At 38.2% G+C, this 21,220-nt stretch overlaps 1 protein-coding gene across 4 annotated transcripts in view; it reads left to right on the forward strand.

Moving 5' to 3' along the window:
• The window catches only part of jbug (filamin-type immunoglobulin domains fbug), an 84,162-nt gene that overhangs the window by 8,860 nt on the left and 54,082 nt on the right, over nt 1-21,220 (forward strand). For 3 of the 4 annotated variants that reach the window (XM_028303695.1, XM_028303696.1, XM_028303697.1), the window contains exons 2-18: nt 5,108-5,401; nt 6,118-6,298; nt 7,267-7,366; nt 10,306-10,448; nt 11,937-12,160; nt 13,230-13,371; nt 13,956-14,119; nt 14,559-14,734; nt 15,276-15,388; nt 15,772-15,953; nt 16,274-16,516; nt 16,837-16,963; nt 17,182-17,599; nt 18,729-18,904; nt 18,978-19,068; nt 19,425-19,578; nt 20,496-20,668. In XM_028303695.1, coding sequence (XP_028159496.1) covers nt 5,186-5,401; nt 6,118-6,298; nt 7,267-7,366; nt 10,306-10,448; nt 11,937-12,160; nt 13,230-13,371; nt 13,956-14,119; nt 14,559-14,734; nt 15,276-15,388; nt 15,772-15,953; nt 16,274-16,516; nt 16,837-16,963; nt 17,182-17,599; nt 18,729-18,904; nt 18,978-19,068; nt 19,425-19,578; nt 20,496-20,668 — 3,023 coding nt within the window. In that variant the 5' untranslated portion in view covers nt 5,108-5,185. Of the gene's footprint in view, nt 1-5,107; nt 5,402-6,117; nt 6,299-7,266; nt 7,367-10,305; nt 10,449-10,708; nt 10,763-11,936; nt 12,161-13,229; nt 13,372-13,955; nt 14,120-14,558; nt 14,735-15,275; nt 15,389-15,771; nt 15,954-16,273; nt 16,517-16,836; nt 16,964-17,181; nt 17,600-18,728; nt 18,905-18,977; nt 19,069-19,424; nt 19,579-20,495; nt 20,669-21,220 lie in introns of those variants that run through there. The other variant, XM_028303698.1, reaches the window with a different exon arrangement.

The raw sequence follows: 21,220 nt of genomic DNA on the forward strand, positions 1-21,220 counted from the left end.
TTATAACAAAGGGATATAAATTAAACCATCGAAACTGTTATAGATTAGTAATCATAAAGATAATTAATAAATACAATGCTGAAAAACATAAATAAAGGCTTGACTAGTCGAAAGATAATAACTGGTTAGAACCTCTCCTGCATGTAGATTTTAGTGCTTAATTATACTATAACTTTTTTAAATAAATACTTTATTAGGACGCACGATTATATCACAACAATTTTAAACAACCTAATAAAATCGAGCAATTTATAATATAGCAAACAATTATTTATTACTTAGTATCTCATTATTATAATAATTACCTTTCAAAGGCCGTTACGGCACTATAAAAGGCGTCGCGTACGCTTGCATGTGAATCAGTATTCTGTTTTAAAACCTGTTTACCTTATGCGATGAGCTATTTACCTAGTTTGCATAAATTCTCCTTGTATCTCCGTAGCATAATAGAAGATGGTAGAGATAGTAAACATTCTTCAAACATTCAATTTACAAAACAACGTTATCAAAATCAAAAATATTTATTCAGTTTAGACCACAAGTATGAACGGAAAAGTGGCACTTATGAACGTTAAAAAACTCAATCCAATTGTAGTAGATTTTCCCCTGTGATTGACCGTAACCAATCAAAAGACTCAATTTTTGCTTGATATTGAATAGAATTTTGCGATTCGATTTGTAATACGGGCTTAATTTGTGTAAAGTCAACTGCAATTCGTAAACGAATAGTTTCATGATTATAACTAACTCAAAGTGTTTTAGTATCATCTTTGATGTAGCAGTACTTCTGCATGTTTTTCATTTAGATAACTGCGGAACCTTAGAGTTGCGCACGCGCCGCCTTTAGGAGTGTAAGTACATATTTGAAGCTTTCGAAATCTAATTCGCATACGAACCTGCTCACTTTTAAGTATTAATAAGGTTTTGTAATTTGTATGCGATATACCTAAATAATTCAAAAACTAGCTCATTCACATCGTAGTTACGGCTTTGTACCTACACGGACCAATTATTTATCTCCTATTCAACTCATTAATTGGTAACAAACTTTTCGTGAATTTATTTGACACATTACCTAACCAATTTAAAGCTACCGGTGTATGCAATTAGTCAATTGAACTAATTATAAGTGGACTACATGTAATTACATGTAAACTAAAACTCGTAACTACCCGCTTTTCAACTGATTGTAAAAGGAGTGCCCAATTAATTATAACATTTGCAATAATTATAGCAACTTACTGAATCCACGTTTACTGTGGTTGTAGTACCTCCCAACAGAGTCAGCATAATCAAAGTTTGAGTAGTGACATAAGGATATCTAAAATAGAAATGACGTCGAACGTCAGCTGAATATTGTCGCTACACCTCAAGCCTCAGCCCACGGTGTAAATCGCTATAGAAAACTTATATAAATATCGCTACAATTTTGAGCCGAGGCCCACGCGCAGCCAACTAGCATGCTTATTGTTCCAATTCCAATTTGCGGCTTATAATCTTCATTTGGTATTCAACGTGCATCAGCTTTAACAGAATACATTTTGTGGAATAGCTATTTGAAATTGTGATCGTTTCAGTAAGTCGCAATGGCGTGCTGTACATCCTCAATCACGAATCGGTTTGGATTTTGGATCAAACTTCGCTAATCCGGCATTACTCGAATTGAGTTACTCGTATGAAACAAGTTACGTTATGAGCCCATTTTACGATCCCTGAATGTCTAAATTAATAGGTATTAAGTGTAGTACTTAAACTCAAATAAATCTGATTTTCAATATACTTTCTGAACTCACTAATAAGTTTTCTATTAGTGGAAAGAACACACAGAAGCTTTTTAATACCGTGTACGCCGTAGGTATCATTAGTTCAAGTATACTCGTAAGCACCCAATTTAAGGGAATTGCGTGTTTTTTATTCCACAACTAGCTGACCCGGCGAACTTCGTACCGCCTTAGCGTAGAGATTTTCTTTAAATTTTTTTCCGTAAGAACCATCCTTGGACTTCCACAAACATTTAAAAAAAAGAATTATCGAAATCGGTTCAGCCGTTCACACGTGATGCCGTGACAACGCGAAACGGGTTTCATTTTTATATATATAGATAAATCGAAATAAGATCAAAAATGCCGTAATGGGGAACAGGAAAACAATTTTCTCCAGTAATTAGAAAAAAAAATGTGTACCGAACATTCCCAAGGGTCCTTATGTGGGAATTACATTAGGGGTCTATCGGCCTCCGCTCGAATTTGTTGTTCTGCTGCATTGCAATTTCAGGTACCTACTCTAATTTGGGAAGTAATGAACTCACTTGGCTTGTTTCTCTTTAGATTGAGGAAAAAACCGGGCTTAAGTGAGGGGTATAGGTATGTGTTTTGGGGCACCACTTTATAAGTATTTTGTAAGGCTAAATTAGACCCGAATGGAATCATATTTATAAATAGTTTAATACTGGAATATAAAAGTGGAAATAAACAAGAGTTATAACGGTGTAGTCTAGACCATACTAGGAAAAGTGATTAATACATACATTTTAACAAGTAATAAGCAGTAGTCGAGTGAAGGGAAACTGGCAATTTGAGCGAATAACACTGCACATTTTCTGGAATTCGTTATGAAACAAATTGTTGAGCGTTGCCAAACATGCTTTACCTGGAAAATAATAATTAACGTCCAATATTTCAGTCGAAATTCCGTAATTATAAATTTTTACTCTTCCTGAAATGATTGTAAAGATAAAACAAATATCACGACCGATAAATTATGTATGGGTATCACAACATGTAGGCTGAAGAACATGCCAGTTCGAATAAATAAATAATTTATGTAAATAATATATTAGCTGTAGAATCAATTAAGTACCTAAAGATAGAGCAAAATGCAAGAGTTCTTCAAGATAATTTTAAGTTGATCAGCTTAGATATAAATATGCAAATGTAATAGGTACATTGTGTGAATTAATCGCGGTTGCTTTTTTACGACCACAAGCCTTCACGACCTTCGCTCATTCTTTGCTTTTTACCGCCTCGTCTCCACTCTCACATGTACACGGGTCTTTAATTAAGCCGATGACAATGCTCTCTTTAATCATTGCTAAAAACAGAGTATACACGCACGGATGTGTTCAGTTAAGCACTCTAATTGGCCACTGTTTTTGTTATTCGTCCGTTAATTAAATGCAGTTTTTCATTAACGCTCCGCTGCCAGATTTAATATTAACTCATAACAATCACTGTTTTCGGCGAATTGTACGAACGGAGATATTGAATAAATATTGTTCTAAATATCACACCAATTAGAGCGAAACTGAGCCCGTGTTTGTGCTATGATATAGTGATTGGATAAATAATGAAAATATATTCACTTACTATATTTCATAAGTTACGGAATTTCAACTCGGTAATTTAATTTTGTGATATCTACGAATTACGAAGCACACATACACATAAGGCTTTTTACATAAAACAAATTCTTCCTAAAATTTTACAAAACCTAGATAAGCAATGTAGGTAATCATTAAAAGCAACTACAACGGCCAAGAACTACTACGATAACGACAACGGACATTTAACAACAAACACATGCATGTATTGTATCTCGGACGCGCCCACTCTTTACTTTACTTTATGAAATAAAAATGATTAAAAAACGCGTTATACAATAAAATGTTCTTTTCTAAAAGCTTAAGGCTTTAGCAGCAAAGGCACTGCTCCAAATCCTGCTAACGCATCAATTAGACACTTCACATTCAATTCAAATGACCAGCCGCTGGCTTAGCCAATTAGTAGTTTCGACTTGTTGTTCCTAACTTATATCACTGGAGTTTAGTATTTTAAGCAAGTTAATAAAGCTAAGTTTAGAATTTAGATTGAGATAATTCTCTATTTCATTTGATTGTAGACGAAATGAAACAATTTATATTAATATTATAAAGCTGAAAGATTGTTTGTTTTTATGCTTGAACGTGGTAATTTCAGGAACAGGTCAGATTTGACAAATTATTTTTGTGTTGGATAGCCCATTTATCGAGGAAGGCTTTAAGCTATATAACATCACCCTACAGCCAATAGGGGCGGAGCAGTAAATAAAATGACAGAAAAAATGGGAAATATTATAATTACTCAAGCTATTTTCACGCGTACGAAGTCGCGAGCACAGCTACGAGTAGCTACCTAATAATTAGATTTTTTTATTGATTTCTTTAGTAGTAACACTAACGTACCTACTGCGTATGTTTAAACTGAGACTCAGAATGACACGCAGTATCTCTCGGCACTCCTTTTACAAGCTCAGAGAGTTTTTGCTACGCTTTCATCAAGTGATCAATCAACGCCTAAGTGACAATACGTCATCAATCCACTTAAAACTTCTCAATGACATCGGAGAACATCACAAGGTCACAAAATTGTATCAAATTGATTGTATAGAAGCCGTGTGGTGACGGCAGAGTAGAATACATTTGTCACCAACCCCTACTCTTCCCGCGGGTGTCGTAAGAGGCGACTTAGGGACTACACATCAAACAGAGAATGGGCAGCAGCGCTCTCTGAAAAACATCAATCTTTTAAACTGCGATCTCCAACCCGCCTGCCAAGCGTGGAGATTATGGCAAAACCCTCCACTATAGTGGAGGAGGCTCATAGTCCAGCAGTGGACTGTAAAGGGCTGTTGATGATGATGATGATGATGATTGTATAGACGAAGCTAATTGTCCAGAATAATCTGTGCTGTCTGTGCTGTGTACCTTAGTACTATTTCTCTGTATCTTTGATCCTACCAATTACCTCCGTTATTGGATGGGTTCAAGAAATTATTTGTCTGAAATACTTTTCAATAATAAGAAGTATTTTAAGCTAGCGTGGTTTGCGCCTTGAGTAGTGCCTTCGCTGATTTCATCGATGTCAGATCAACGAACCGACTTTCCCTAAACCAATCTGCTTTTCCAAGCTGTTGTGTGACTAGTTCGTTAATAACTTTAGATGTAGACGGATTGACGTCTTTTTTAAGATTTTGTGAAATAAGGTTTTGTAAATGACAAATATCAAACCCTAATACCTACCCCATATAGTTTACCTCTACCTAACAGAACTAATTGTCGTTTTCTTTTCAGATGAAGACGTGCAATGCCAAAGAAAAAGTGCCAACGAAGAAACTAGGAGTAATTTTTAAGTAACGAATACCAGACGAGATGGAGGGGGTCAGGGTCTCGCACCAGGGGGTGCGGGCCCACTCCGCCGAGGGGTCAGCCGGGAGGATCACCCAGGCTGGACTGGCAGCACGAAGCACCGCCGGCACCGCCGCCAAAGGCATGGCCATCAAGGGCCACGAAGACCTCTGGGTAGAAATCCAAGCGAACACCTTCAGAAACTGGGTGAACGAAACATTAAAACCTATGAATATCAAGGTTAGTCTTATTATATTTCTGTACGTAAACATGCAATTAAAATAATAGCACCCAGATTACGTAGCTGGAATTTACATTGCTTAACATTTATGAAATTACAAGGTGTCCTTTAATAGCTGAAGCGGTTAAATAATGCCCGACATTACGTAAATGACGCTTAAATGCGAGATGTATGCTTACACGACTGCTATTCTAACGATGCTAGTTCTGGAGAATTTGCAATTTCAAGATCTTTGACGAGTATTGGATACAATGAAACCTTTTAGGTCCTATTCCGAACTATGGTAGTAAAAAGATTATAAATGATTGCGACGACAGGTTTTATTAGAAGACTAATTAAGTTTGACCTGAACGAACAGGGCTATTATCCTAAAGGTCAGATTCGACCTTTTCATACCCTACACGATAAAGACAAACTTAAAGTGTACCTCATGACTTTCGTTTCAGCCAAATGACGTCCACTACAGGACAAAGGCCTCCCCCAAGGTTTTCCACAATGAACGGTCCTGCGCTGCCCGCATCCAGGTTCTTCCGGCGCTCTTTACCAGATCGTCGGTCCACCTAGTAGGAGGCCTGCACACGCTACGTCTTCCAGCCCGTGGTCGCCACTCGAGAACTTTTCTGCCCCAACGGCCATCGTCTCTATGAGTTATGTGCCTCGCCCACTGCCACTTGATTTATATACCTTATGACTTATGCTTCATCTACTTCCTCAGGTGGTGGATTTGGTAGAAGACTTCAAAGACGGGACAGTCCTGTGTGCATTGGTAGAGGCTCTCCAGGGCCGTCGGCTGAAGGGCTGGAGTCCGAACCCCACTAACCAGCACCACAAGCTGGAGAACGTCACCACCGCGCTGCAGGCTATAGAGGACGATGGGGTGAAGCTGGTTAATATAGGTAAATATACACTTTTTAAATCTTGATTTGTTCAAAATATAGTAGACTTCCAGTGCTAGGCAAAGCATCCCCAAGGATTTTCACTACGACTGGCCTTGCCAGAGCGTCGGTCCACTGAGTTAGAAGCCTTTTTGAAGACTAATGACAGATTTGCAAATTAAAATGCAGAACCTCAATACTTTGATGATCTAATTCTTGAAATGACTCTGACTGCCCAAATCCCCATGATTGAGAAGAAAAATAAATTATTGTTAACATAATAATAATAACCCTATTGTATGTATCTGAATTTTCGCATTATCAATTTTTATTAGTCTTAATATTACAAATGATTGAACACAAGTTATTGATGACGTAAGTCATTCACTAGATTTTGATGTAAGTAGTATCTAATTAATGTAATTAATGCTCAAGTCAAACAATATTGATGCTTATTTAGTTACAAATATCGATTAAGTATATTATTTCGTAATGTTACCTACAGCCAATTACTGCCGTAATCAGATAACAATAAATCAGTGATTTAACCGTACATGTTCATAGTTACAGATTGAGCGTTTTTAAACGTGCGTTTTTTAGTTGAATGGATAAGAGCTACTGATAGAATAAAGTTATTTGTGCCAAAACAATTTAAAACAAAAACACGCGTGAACAAGCTGACAATAAACGCTCGTTTGAAGTCGCACATTTACGAGTGTGCTTTATAAGCTCCTACAATCTATGAATAGCTTTCACTCATCGTACTAAGGTTTATAATTGAACAAAGTTGCTGCTACATTATTATAACCTAGGCGCAACTACTTAGTACAGTCAGCATCAAATAATTCGAGACACCCAGTGGCTAAAAAGTTGACAACCTTATTCCAATTGTAGCAAAGACGTGTTGCGCACTTTTTGGCTACTTTGGGTGTCACGAACTATTTGACGCTGTACAACAAAGGGTTCTTATTGACAATACTGTATTGCAGGTAACGTGGACATCGTGAATGGGAATTTGAAGCTTATTCTGGGTCTGATTTGGTCGCTTATCGTGCGCTATCAGATCGGCCGAAGCAAGTTCCCTCCGAGGTAAGATATACGATTATTCTAATTACAAGCCATACAAGCGCATACATGAAACTTCGTTAGTGCAGCCATAGAGAACAATAACACGCGAACGTTTTGAGATAGCGAGTAATAAGGATCGTTATCGTTTTAACTAACGGAGTATTGAACCAAGATATCGAAAATAATCTGGACTCTAAGTAAAAGCTTACCTTTAAGGTGAATTCAGACTAGAGCATTTGCTTGTAACAGAACCACGAGCCGCTCTATAAAATTTCTAGTGTCAGTGTCACCCTTTTACGAACCGAACATCGTACATTTTACCTGTATTGTAACATTCGTATAAGAGCGTTACATTACATAGAAATGCTCTAATCTATATACTACTCACCTGGTATTATATAGGTATAACCTATATTCCCATTCATCCTCTTACATTATAAAAGAAATTGACATTTTATATTCACACAAAAATTAACACTATAGAACTTGTGCCTCTGAATGTAGAGTTTGATCACTCGACACTGTTATGACGTATGATTAATCCATCTTGACCTCATATTCATTAACGTCGTTGAAATATTTTAAATATGACAGCTAAACGATTGAAATGTAGCAGATTACATCTCACATGCAAAGTTTAAGCACCTATTGTTTTTATCTGGCTAGCAAAATGGAAGCTTATCAAAATTATTCATCTGAGATAATCATCTCAATTTGAAGTCAGAACATTAACATGCTCTGTCCGTATCTGAACTAGTTTATGTTTTGCGAAATACTTAGTATGTAGGTACTTCATAACATAATACATTATATTTAAATAACCCTTGTTAACTTCTTGTTGGAAGATCTGTGCATACCTAGCCTAAACCAACGATTGTAATCAGTTACTAAAGTATATAAGGTGTTAAATGAATTGTTTATTTTTAATTATAATCAAGTATTAGGAAATAGAAAAGATGAAACGATAGTAAAGAAGATTTATTATTTTATTCCGGAGCATTGTATGCAACATACTTAGGAAATATTCAACATCCTTTATCATCATTCATTCAACAAGCTAATCTTAGTCTCAGTAAATCTATCCAATTTGCAGCTTAATTTATTAGCCATTTGATTCAATTTAGTCATTAATTAAGATTTACTTAATATAAATTCCTGCAATCTCGCCAAACTAACCCACGCGTTAAAACTGAAAGTAGAGTAGGCATAACTGTTCCTAATAACAAAAACTCAAGCAATAAAACTCCAAAACTGTCTTCTTTAGAAACGAAATCAAATAACGGCCATAACCAGAATATGTGTTTTCATTTTTTCTCATAACATTCTGATCACGGTAAATGTTGCAATAAAGACGGCCATATTAAGCCGCGCCTTTGGAACTAACTGTGTCTAAACAGCTGAACGTAGACGCAACAGCAATTAGCAGACACGGGTGCGCGGGCGCATGTTCAGACAACGGCACATCAGACTATACATTTTTGTTACAAAACAGCTCCTATTGCAACGATATAAGATGCAACAATTTTATACTTGATGTGCTTTCGTCTGTATCTTGTAGCGCAGTTACCTATCTTAAATCTTAAACTTGAGTTTTTACTAACTTTGAACTGCGTTTAAGTTTGACCTCTATCTCGCTTCAGGGCTAGTGATGAGAGGTCTAGACGTGCAAAATACAGCCATTCTTTAGTTTTATAGACAAACAGATTATGAAGTGCTGGAAGATAAACTCTAATAAAAGACATGATGCATCTCAAAAATTCGAAAAGAAGATGTTTATTTTAAGAATAATCCGATTGTCATTCTGAAATCATTTGAAGTTAGTACAATGATTAAGTAAACTCTCATCGACGAACTTTCAGAAAGAACCATCAATGGCCACCTGCATTCAATATTTCTTTACAGCTACAAACTTTTCTCATATTGTAATTTTTATAAAATACTTTTCCAAGTTGGTAATTCATCAGACTGCGATCACAATTTGTCTTTATAAAGATGCATACACACTTAACTTCTATATGTAAGATTTTCATGCAATTACTTTGTATGTAATGTTGTTGGTATACCTCAATAAATAAAGACTTTGTCCAATCAATAAGAATTAGATAGCTGTATTCACAAACATGGGAATAATAATAATAATAATAATAATTTATTCATTAAAATAAGAACATTATAAGAACTTATTATGCTAGAGTTTACATATAGTTCAATAGTCTTTTGTAGCCTGAGCTAGGTTACAAACCTGTGTTTCAGGCGAAAAAAGCTCACACGTAAAAAAGTAATTAAGTAATAATTAAATAAATNAAATGTGGAAGGATAGCAATTATTGTGTTTTCCACACAGTTTGTCTAGTTTGCTAGTTTCGTAAGACCACAGTTTTGCGTACTGTCTAAACAAATATTTCCTGAGGTTATTGCAAAGTTTTAGCCACGATAATGTACTAGTCACGAGTTTTGATGCGATTTCACACATGCATTTATCGAAGTTATTCTGCTAACATTCACATCGCTATTGCAATCAACATCCCACGTTTTTTTCTGGTTTTATTGCTAAATAGTTAAGTTTTAACGTCTAAATTATATTGAGATTCAAAGGAGATTCTAAAATCAAGAAAATCTTTCAATCAAAGGGGTAATGTTGTAAACTAATGACTCAATTTCCTGTCAAATACAGCATATAAGGACGATTTCATAAGCAATTGGTTAATTTGAGTTGTAAGATACAGGATGTTTCAATATTGACATACTTGGTACTTGACACACAAGGGAACGCTCATTAAAACGTATTAGACTTTCAGTATTGTCAATACTACTGATCGGTATTTAATAATTAGGTGTTATGCTAAATTGAGTAAGAAAATAATATAGCAGTCAATATAAAATCTACAGCAGCAGCGCTTACGTCCAGAAGTAGACTGCCCTACGCTGTATAGCCGATTCTCATTTATTTATTTCTTGCAGAAAACTGATGCTCTCATGGCTCCAATCAGCCCTGCCTGAATGCCGCGTGTCCAATCTAACTAGCGACTGGAACAGCGGTATCCTGCTATCGGCCCTTCTCGACCACTGCAAGCCGGGCGTTTTCCCGCATTGGCGAGAGCTCAGTAAGTCTATAACAAGCATTCTACTAATGCTCTCCTGCCTCCAGCCAGCGACTGAATGCCGTAATCAAGCTCACCAGCGACTGAACAGCGGTGTGCTGCTCTCAGCCTTACTAGACCACTGCAAGCCGGGCATATTCCCGCACTAGCGAGAGCTCAGTAAGTCATACCAAGCACTCTACTGATGCTCTCATGGCTCCAGTCAGAGACTGAATGCCGCATCCAAACTCACCAGCGACTGGAACAGCGGTACCTTTCTATCGGCCCTGCTCGACCACTGCAAGCCGGGCGTGTCTTCCCGCACTGGCGAGAGCTCAGTAAGTCATAACAAGCACTCTACTTGTAGTATCCACGTGTATCACTAACTGTGGAGGTGAGTAGATTGTATCGGTTTAAGTAATTATATCTGCTCAGTAGTGAGCACTGAGCCTCAAGTGAGCACTTGAGGCGACAGCATAGAGAGAGATAAATACAATAGACTATTGACACTATACTACTGATACTCTCCTGAATCCAGTTAGTGACTGACTGCCACATTCAAGCTCACCAGTGACTGCAACAGCGGCGTGCTGCTGTGGCCTTGCTCGACCACTGCAGGCTTACTCAGTAAGTCAATTTACAAGCATTTTACTGATGCTTTCCTGGCTCCAGTGCTTCAGTCAGCCTTATGACTCCTGAATTTCACCTTTATAGAAACGTTCGATGTAATTCCAATTGAATACTTACCTGGAACAAAATTAAAAAAAAAACGGTACTCGTATGTCTCCCCTGCAATGTATGTACCTTTCTGTGGTGAAATCTGTAGATGGTAAGTATTATTAGCTGTGTGTCAACAGCACATCAGACTCAGAATGTTTGTAGGAAAATAGCATTTATTACTTACTACATGATACTACAGTTTATAACTTGATGTTCCCTCCGTATAAAAAGTTAATAAAGTAACGTGAACAATGAAGCTGAATAAGTAACGTAGAGTATTTCCCTGGTGTTTGTTTTTCCTGAACAAATACGTAAATTACTAAGGCCTTGACTAGCCGGATAACACGTTGTAATTCATCGTAAATCAAGATTAACATCCCATTGTAAGATCTTAACTGCAATATCGCTGTACTAAATATCACGCTAACAATACATATTAGATAACTTACACTAATTCAGCCAGGTACTGCAATATGAATTAGTTTTCTACAATAGGGAAAGAGATTAGATTATTATAGTTGTACTCAGTTCATCATGGAAGCTCTCTTGGAGCTCATAGAAAAACAAATACTGGAAACGAACTACGATAATATACCTACCTACTTCCTATGTTCAGTCCATTCCAGCTTAAGTGTCAAAACATTATTTCATTTTCAATTTTCATCGTGCGCTTTCAGGCTTCACAAAGAATAAGAAAACCTAAATAGGATCTAATGCACAAAACCCATTTACTACGAGTACCTACTTCTATTTAGTTACTTCAATTTTCAAAACTGTTACCTTTCATTCTAGACCGCCACGAAGCCGTAGAAAACTGCAGGCGAGCTATGAAGCTGGCTCACCGCGAGTTCGAAGTCCCCATGGTGTTGGAGCCAGAGTATCTTGCATCCCCCTGGCTGGATGAACTGTCCGGGATGACCTACCTGTCCTACTTCATGAAGCCCGGTTCTCCAGGATACAGAGCAACTTTGGACTGGGTCAACTCCCGCCTGGAAAGGGGCATCACTAACTTTACGGTGAGTATTTTGTGGCTTCTTGCCTGAACTAAGTGGACGTTTAAGTTGTGTTGTACATCAAACTTGATACAAAGCTTAAAAGATTTGAGGTTCATCAGTCTTACCTCTCGTTGGGACAAAAATACAAACTACCCTAACTTGATTTTACATTAAAAAAAAGTTTGTATGAGGACTCTCCTATTCAATAGACGACGTAATAATGTCTTAATTAATTTTAGCGAAACTTTGTCTCTTTTGCTGTCAATATTCTCCACTAGTTGTATCGCATAATTCGCATATCTAAGGGAGTAGAAAATATGTACATTGTACAATAAAGTTTTTACGCTGTAGCTGTAGATTATATTATTAGATAGAGCTCAAACAAGATTAAATTATGTGATAAAGGCAGCATTTTTATTATTTAACTCCTCTAGTTATTCTAAGCCTTAAAATAAACAAATCTAATCGGCACAGTTACAGAACACTTTTGTATAAAATAACGAAAGGCAAATCAAGTAATTTTAGTAAAAGAGAATCTCATTTCCACAATAAATAGGAGGTCAGGCTGTCGCGCACATAAAACGTAGTTAAGAATTCCCTTTGAACCGCTCAATCCCTCTTAACTAGTCATTGAGCTATAACTACATTTGTTTAACGACCATCTTGTGATCTGTAGGACCCAATGAAGAGACAAGTTTGCCAATTTTAATTAATTGATACAATTAAGTTTACAATTCAGTATCATTTAAAGGTAGACAAAAACAACGAAATCAAAATCAAAGCGAAAATTAGGTTGTTTGAGGAATAGATTATTGATTGAGGAAAAATATCGTGTAGTACATTGAGTTACTTTAGTTAGACCATACCAAAAATCTTTTAACTTTCACCCTGCTTTCACATACTATTCATCATTATCATCATCATTTCAGCCACAGTACGTCCGCTACTGAACATAGGCCTTTCCCAATAATTTCCAGATGTTGATAGCGGTGCATCCAACATCTTCTTGCTAACCTTTATGAGGTCGTCTGTCCATCTAGTCCATATTTTTACTCTTCAATAACCGGTATCAATATCTATTTCACTTCAGACCGATTGGAACGACGGTCGCGTAGCCAACGAGCTGGTGAGGTCCATGGGAGGGCCGGCCCCTCCGCTGAGCCGGCTGCGACGTGACCCCGCGCGATGGGAGGAGAACAATCAGCAGGCTATAGATGCTGCTAAGAAAATTGGTAAGATCATGTTTGAATAATTTGGAAGTTATTGAGAAGTAAGAGTATTTGGATGGAATAGTGTTGGCTGGAAGCTAAAAATAGAAATGTTCATAGTTTTTGAAGCAGAATACATAAGCCAATTAAGTTACAAGCCGGTCAAGTTAGCTGCGCACCTGGCTACCGTGACGTCACATTGTCACGTCGCATCGAACGCAGGGAGGGTTGCGGGTGAGTGCGAGAGAGAATCACATTCCGGCCAGGTGCACTGTTAACTTGAGTAACCCGGTATGTCAAACTTTCGATAATCTATATATATAAAAGGAAGTCGTGTTAGTTACTCCACTTATAACTCAAGAACGGCTGAACCGATTTAGCTGAAAATTGTCAGGGAGGTAGTTTAGAGCCAGGAGAAGGACATAGGATACTTTTTATCCCGTTCGAAATAAAAAAAAAGTCTGCTTATTTATTGCCATTAAGGCGGAACAAAGTTCGCCGGGTCAGCTAGTTAATTATAATCATGAAAGAACAATAGGCGGAAAAAGAAGTATTCCTTCTTTCTTTGCTACCAAACTTATGTGTCTTTTGTTTTTATTCCAACCTAGGCGTTCAACCAGTTCTATCAGCTAAAGACATGAGCCAAAATGATGTCGAACACTTGGGGGTGATGGCATGGGCGTCTCAGTTCCGCAATGTGCCTCCACGACCACCAGTGCACGACATGCTCAGAGTTGCGCTGGACTCTACATCGGGAAGAGTTGGAGAAGAGGTAAAGATTTCGATCTTACATTTACTTTTTAAAACGGTTTCAGAAACTTTTAAGTAATATTGGCCAGTTTTCATCACTCAACAAGCAATTTTATTTCTTTTGTTTTTCACCAATCCAAACAAATGGCACTGGCAGGTTTTGGTCTCCTAAAAAACAAGTTCCAGATTTAAAGAAAATATTTAGGTACCTTTTCGACAGGTTTCATCATCATCATCATCATGTCAGCCATAGGATGTCCACTGCTGAACATAGGCCTCCCCTAATGCTTTCCACATTGATCGATTGGTAGCGGCCTGCATCCAGCGCTTCCCTGCTACCTTCACGATGTCGTCGGTCCACCTTGTAGGTGGACAGGTTTGGTTTGGTTTAAATATACTGAAATTTTACTAGATTTCTTGGATCTTGCATCTCTTTATTAAAGGTATCTTATTCTTTGCAGACCTACATCAAAGTCGAGTCGATCTCCAGCGAGCTGTCCATCTCAGACGTGAAGGTGTCGATCGTGAACCCTCTGGAGCAGGAGTCAAGGCTGAAGCTGGACTCACGAGGGTCGGGAGAGTTCATCCCGGAACACGCCGGAATGCATGAGATTGTACTGACGGTTGATGACATCAGGTAAATATGGTACCAATGAAATAATGACGAATAAGTAATCATTTTCAATAGTACAGTCAGCGTCAAATAGTTTGTGACACCCAAAGTAACCAAAAAGTTGACAACTAAACCTTATTCCAATTATAATAAAAGCGTGTTGCGAACTTTTTGGCTACTTTGAGTTTCACGATCTACTTGACGCTGACTGTACCAATAGTACCTATGGTGGTAAAACTTCTTATCACCGAATTTGGAAGTTGACACCATCGATTAACGTTTCTAAAACACTTTTTATGACCTGAAATGGTTTTGGTTTTCACTTTACATTTTCCATAATAGAGTTTTAATATGTAATTCAATGGCAATTTAATTGCAACTGTAATCTGATTTAATAAACGTGTTCGCGTATTTCGATGAATGGGAAATTAACGATTATTTTATCAATTAGGCAACGCTTTTAATGAGTCTCATAACGCCATATTTTGTACAAAAATATTTTCAAGCACTGGTTGAAATTCATTAATTCATTGAAGTTTATTATAATATATTTTTTACTTTACAGAGTCGACGGAAGATACTTCTTCAGAGTCCTGCCCCGGCTGGTGATGGTGCCCCCACCGCGAATGGCACCATGCGCCGCAGGCAGCATTGTCGAAGTGCTTGTCAGTGCTACAGGTAATATAGGAAACAATTTATCTATACTAACTAATGTGGTTCAAATATTATCGTGTAGTAGGTATTTGCCCTAGTGAGATCCATTCCTACGTCTCTAAATTGATGAACACCCTAGTTTGAATCCGCTATTTCTATCACTCGCTCAAAGGCCCTAAATACCTAACCCCCAAAGCGACAATTAATATTGCGTGACGCATTTTTCGTGCAAAACTAAAAAAAAACAATAAAAAAGCGTTTTAAACCAAACCTAACTTCGATAAAACGCCTGAAAACCATATTTTGTCAAAGCAATACAATTCATTTTCATTTTAGAAAAAAATAACGGCTGACCTACATAAGGTTATTCGCACACTAGAATTAACAATAATTATGTCGACCTCTAGGCGCCCCTAGAAGAGAAGACATTGACGTCACAGCACACTCGCCTAGCGGCAGAGCGGTGCCGCTATCCGCGCGTCATCCACCGCCATCTGCCCCCGGCACCACCGCTTCCAGCGCCACCTTCCAGCCTGATGAGGCCGGGACTTGGACCATTGCTATCACGTATAAAGGAGAGCATATACAGGTGAGAGAAGTTGTAATGATGAGACATATTAATCTATGTATGAAATAAACACTAACATACAGTGTTTAATGTGACATTAAACACTGTATGTTAGTGTTTATTTCATACATCATGTGGTTGTAAATGTGTTGTAAGTGTGCGTGGACTCTATTGAATGAATGAATACCACTCATCTAAAGGTTAATTAGAGCAATAGCAAACTGAAAAATTAAAACGACTGAAAAGTCATTCGGAGTTACTCACAATCAGTTTTAGTCAGCAGAACTGCTTTTCACGAAGTACAAGAATAAAACTTAAAATCGTCTTTCATTGGTTTTCAGGGTGGTCCATTCACGTGCGAGGTCTTCGACCCGGCCGGCGTGAGGCTCAGTCCCGGAGCGCTGGAAGGCGCTGAACCGCTGAAGCCGCACTCGTTTGAGCTGGACACAAGCGGCTGCGGGGTCAAGGGGGACCTGCAGCTGGACATCGTTCACGACAAGCGCAGCGTAATGTGCGCGCTTGAAAAACTCTCCGCAACCAAATTTCGCGCTACGTTCATGCCTAAGGCACCTGGAAAACATAGAGTAAGTTCTTGGTTAATTAAAAAATATTCATATGATAGCAAATCGTATGTATTATTCATCTTTTACTCGCAGTTGCTAAATAATACAGTACCTACCGTATTATTTTTTACCAACTGCAAGTAAAAGATGTGACATAATGAAAATACTGATTGCTTGCACACCTCCGTTATGAAACCAGGGCAGAGAAACTATTTTCAATACCTTCAATAGGTACGCATCTCTGCGTTCCCTTTGCCACGTTTCTAATCTGGTGAAGTGTACTGTGTGCAAACACCTGCCTTTGTGCACCTTCCAACTGTGGATATCGATGTATTTTGCAGTTATACATCTACTTTAATGGCTACGATGTGCACGGATCTCCGCACATGTTCCGAGTGGGGTCCAGATCGAAGAAACCACGTGATAGCTCTAGTCCTTCCCCTGCTTACGCGAGGATTTCAAGTCCAGGTAAAATAAGCACTTTTTCACACGCCTGTATTCACAAACGATTCTTGCTTAAGTGAAGCAGCAAATCGAACGCACAACGTTGAATAGAGCTCGTGTATGCGTCCATGTCCAGCGTCCACGTGCACTGTGAGACCTCATATTAATGTTTGTGAATACGGGCGACAGTTCTTTTTCTGTCGTAAAGAAGGCAATAAATGAATTGTTTCATATTTTCACAGTGACTCGGCTACGATCAGAAAGTCCTCTCAACAATTACAATTTATACGACTCGAGCGCAACGAAGCATAACACGAGCTCGATAGATCGTCGCGAGGAGCGACGTGACTCGAGCGATTATTACAAGTCCTTCGGCTCGGAGATCAAAGAGAAGAATTATGACGTCACCGATTCTGCATATTCGACATCGAGGGTTCACAAGAAGGATGGTTTCAGTTCGAGATACGGGTCGGAGAGCCCGAGAAATAGGACTGCGAGTCCGATAACAACTAAGCACCTCGGAAACGGTTCGAGGCTGGATGTGAATAGGCCGACTAGTCCGTTTCGGGCTAGCAGTCCGTACAGAGCGACTAGTCCGGCGGCTAGCCCCTTAACGAGGAGGGACAGCCCTTTAAATAGGACGGCCAGTCCAATTAACAGGTACGTTATTCGGCTACATGCAATCGATTGGAATTACGTTAGCCCTGTAGAGTTGTAGACGCTTGGGAAATTGACAAACCCCAGCTCTCCCTTTGAAATTGTTTATCCCTCTTTAAAAAGTACAACAAATAAAACTCATAATTAAACAGCGAAGCTCGAAAACGACTCTGTTTGGTATCAATATTTATAACTTTGCACCCTAAATCCACTTGATAGGACTTAAGAACGGAAGTTAATATACTTACCACACTTTTGTATTAATAATTATGGGGCGTGAATCATTTTCTTTTCGCGAATGTTCCCTTTTGGCTCGGCCCTTTCAAAACATTTTTATCGCGGGTGCTCGGTGGAAATCTTATTTTGCAAGTTCGACGGCTATTAGAAGAGTTTTTAGGTCAACGTACTTTTATTTATCAGAGGTCCGCTAAAAAACTCACAACGAAAAAAACAGGTCTCTCATATTTTTCGCTATAAATCAATTTTCAATCAGTACTCAAAGCGCAGTGTATAAATCAGGCGCTTTTTCATTTGGAGTGACTGGTAGTTTTTCGCTTGGAATCGGGTTACCTTGGTTTTGATATTTATTTTTAAAAGGGTGCCTTTGCAAATAAAAACATCGATCCTATAAAATAAGATCACATAACACAACTTCACCATAAAAATATGAATTCGCCAGTTGCACGTTTTACTTTTTGTATAAACCCTGAGGTAACCAGATACCAGTGTGCCTACCATGAGTTTACGTTAGGTGTGCTCGCTAGCGACTGCGTAAAAAAATGACATTTAAATGTATGACATATTGTGCAGCGCCCCTAGTGGCTACTTTCAAGAAATAAGACCTTCATAGAATTTTTTGACGTATTCGCTAGCGAACTCACCTAACGTAAACTCATGGTAGGCACACAGATAGATAGATACCAATTTGAAACCATTTACAGGACATACATGTAATTTACAATTAAAATGTAATTGATGTTGCGATTGAATAATAAATACCAGACCATGACATAAGTAAACATTGCTGAATGTGCTCCTAACAGAAGTCAAATGCATGTACCTCTTGGAGAGGCGGCAGTTCCAGCTTAATCCGCTCTTAAAAGTCTTCTTAAGTTTTCAATGTTCCTTTTAGGGTGAGCAGTCCAACAGACAGGCATAGCCCTGTGACAACAACGAAGAGAGTGGTGGAGAAGAGATCCAACTACAAGATGTACAGCTCCTACAGCGGATCTCAGGATAACCTGGACCAAAGCAGCAGTCCGTATGCTTCTCTTGAAAACGATCGGACTAGAAGACTTGGAAGTCCAAGTAAGTTCTTTTAAGAAGGAATATTATGAGTAAACTTGGGAACGATATTGAGACTGGTTCAATATAATTTTAGGTACTGGAGATCCTGGAGGGAAACCGTTCGCTGCTAGAAAAGATTCGTGGGACTCGGTGGAGAAGACGAGACAAATGCTCAATGCTAATAGGTAAGTCATAGATACCTTACACGTTTCAATGTAGCCCATTATGTCACCGAATTTCGAATCGTACTCTAACTAAGGCACTGTACACACCAATGCTGCTGGCGTAAGGAAAATGCATATTGTCTGGCTGCCAATTCGTTAGGTAGATCTTCGTAAAGAAACTAGTAGTACCTACCTACTTACCTTTATTTTCATAAATTCTTCTGATTTTCATTTTGGTCTAACAGAAGTCCAGTCCGGTAACTTTCCCAGTAAATTACATTATTAGCCTCCGCTCTAGTTAGATTTTATGATCAATTTGGGAATAGGTGATGAGTAAAAAGTTTTTAACCCTTCATTATACTAATACTTCTCCACAGGCTAGGATCGCCCGACCGGCACCAAAGCACGCTTGACCGCGAGACACGGCGCAACACACAACTGAACAAGTTCACAGACTTCTCGCGCGACTCGTTCAATCGGCAGCTCGACCAGTTGGCCGACGACCGCGATTCTGACACCTACACCAGCCGGGTAAGGGTCACATTACCATATAATATCACAAACTCCGAAATCAATTAATTTTTCAATTTAAACACTAGCACACAGCGAAAAGGTTACGCGTTAAGGTAGGCTTGGTGTTTTTTTCCCATTGAGATGGGGATATCATTTAAAAATGCAAGAAATGAAAATAAAAAATAAGTAGGTATTGTCCACGATGCAAGCCACAGGTTCAAAGCAATGATCTAAAGCACGAATTATACGCTATTATCTGTAGAGATTCCTCCCAAAAAGAACTTTTAACAAGTTAGCTGAACATACTTATTAAGATTAGTTACTTTTTGTATGTGAATAAACAATTTGTTCATCATTCCTATAAAATTACTAGAAGCATAAAAGAAAGAAACAGTGAACATAAAGTTTAAATTTCACTTCAGAGAGCTGACTATTTAAAAATAAAAATGCTGAAAAACATCTGAGTAGCTTTTCTAGGAAAATATGACGAAGAGAAGAGAAGAAGGAAGAGTATTGTTTAAATTAGTAAAAACTTACTTCCACTTCTTATTACCAATTACTTGAGCGAGTTATTATTATAGAACGTAACTATCGTCTTTTCATGTATAATGTTAACTATTCCTCAAAAGATTGTGGTTTTAGAAGTAAACTTCTACTTATTGAGACAATAAACAGCAGATTCCTTTGCGTATCTGGTTTGGATTTCATGAGTAACAAAACCGACTAAGGGCTTGTTCCCACGGAGAATCCCGTTTAAAAGTAAACGTGTTTTAATATTGTTCAAATGAATCCTGTTAGCTGTGTCCGGCAAAAAACCGATCCGTTGGAATTCCGTGGGAACCCATAAAGTGTGTTTATAAGAGCCATATTAAACGAATCTACCCCGATTCCTTATTTTCTAGATTGTTGTACATAACGTATCTTTTCTCCCACAGCAAGAAATCAGCAAGCGGGAAGTCCGCGAGAGTTCATACGTGGTGCGGGACTCCTCGTACAGCAGTGTAGAGGAGAAGCACCAGCAACAGCAGTCTTTTTTATCCAATAGGCCCCCCCGCGACCCTACCGGGGGGGCCCTAACTGAAACGGACGCAGCGCATGCCCGTTTCAGGTAAGAAACACAATACTGACATATTTTATTCATATTTTTATTTATTATCCTACTTATCTACGTCATCGTTCGGAGGCTTTTCGTATAATACCTAAAACGTAGCCAACAACAGCTATTTGAAAAATAAACAGATTTTACTAGTATCAAGGAACAGACAATATAGATATTACCTTTGAACATAGGAGCAGTATTTATACGTATCTATGAACTACACTTACACATTATAGTATAGTTGGTGAAAAACCCATGAAAAAGTACTCAAAATAAAAAAAACTGTATTTACATAATCATATTCGCGCTTTTCCAGTGGAAAACCCATGAAAAAATACTCATAAAAAGTAAAGAAAACTGTACTTATTCATATTCGCACTTTTCCAGTGAAACCGCTGAAATATTACAGTGGTTGTTACTTTACTAATCTGTCATGCTTCATCAAAATCTCAAAGCTCACTATCCACATTTCTCTTTTCATATTGGAAAAATAAAATTGACAGTTGTTTGGAGTGCACTTTTCGTTCGTTTCATTCTTATCCAGTGTCTGCCTCAATGAAA

Source organism: Ostrinia furnacalis, unplaced genomic scaffold, assembly GCF_004193835.3.
Source record: "Ostrinia furnacalis isolate ACB-3 unplaced genomic scaffold, ASM419383v2 OfSCF1268, whole genome shotgun sequence".
NCBI lineage: Eukaryota > Metazoa > Arthropoda > Insecta > Lepidoptera > Crambidae > Ostrinia > Ostrinia furnacalis.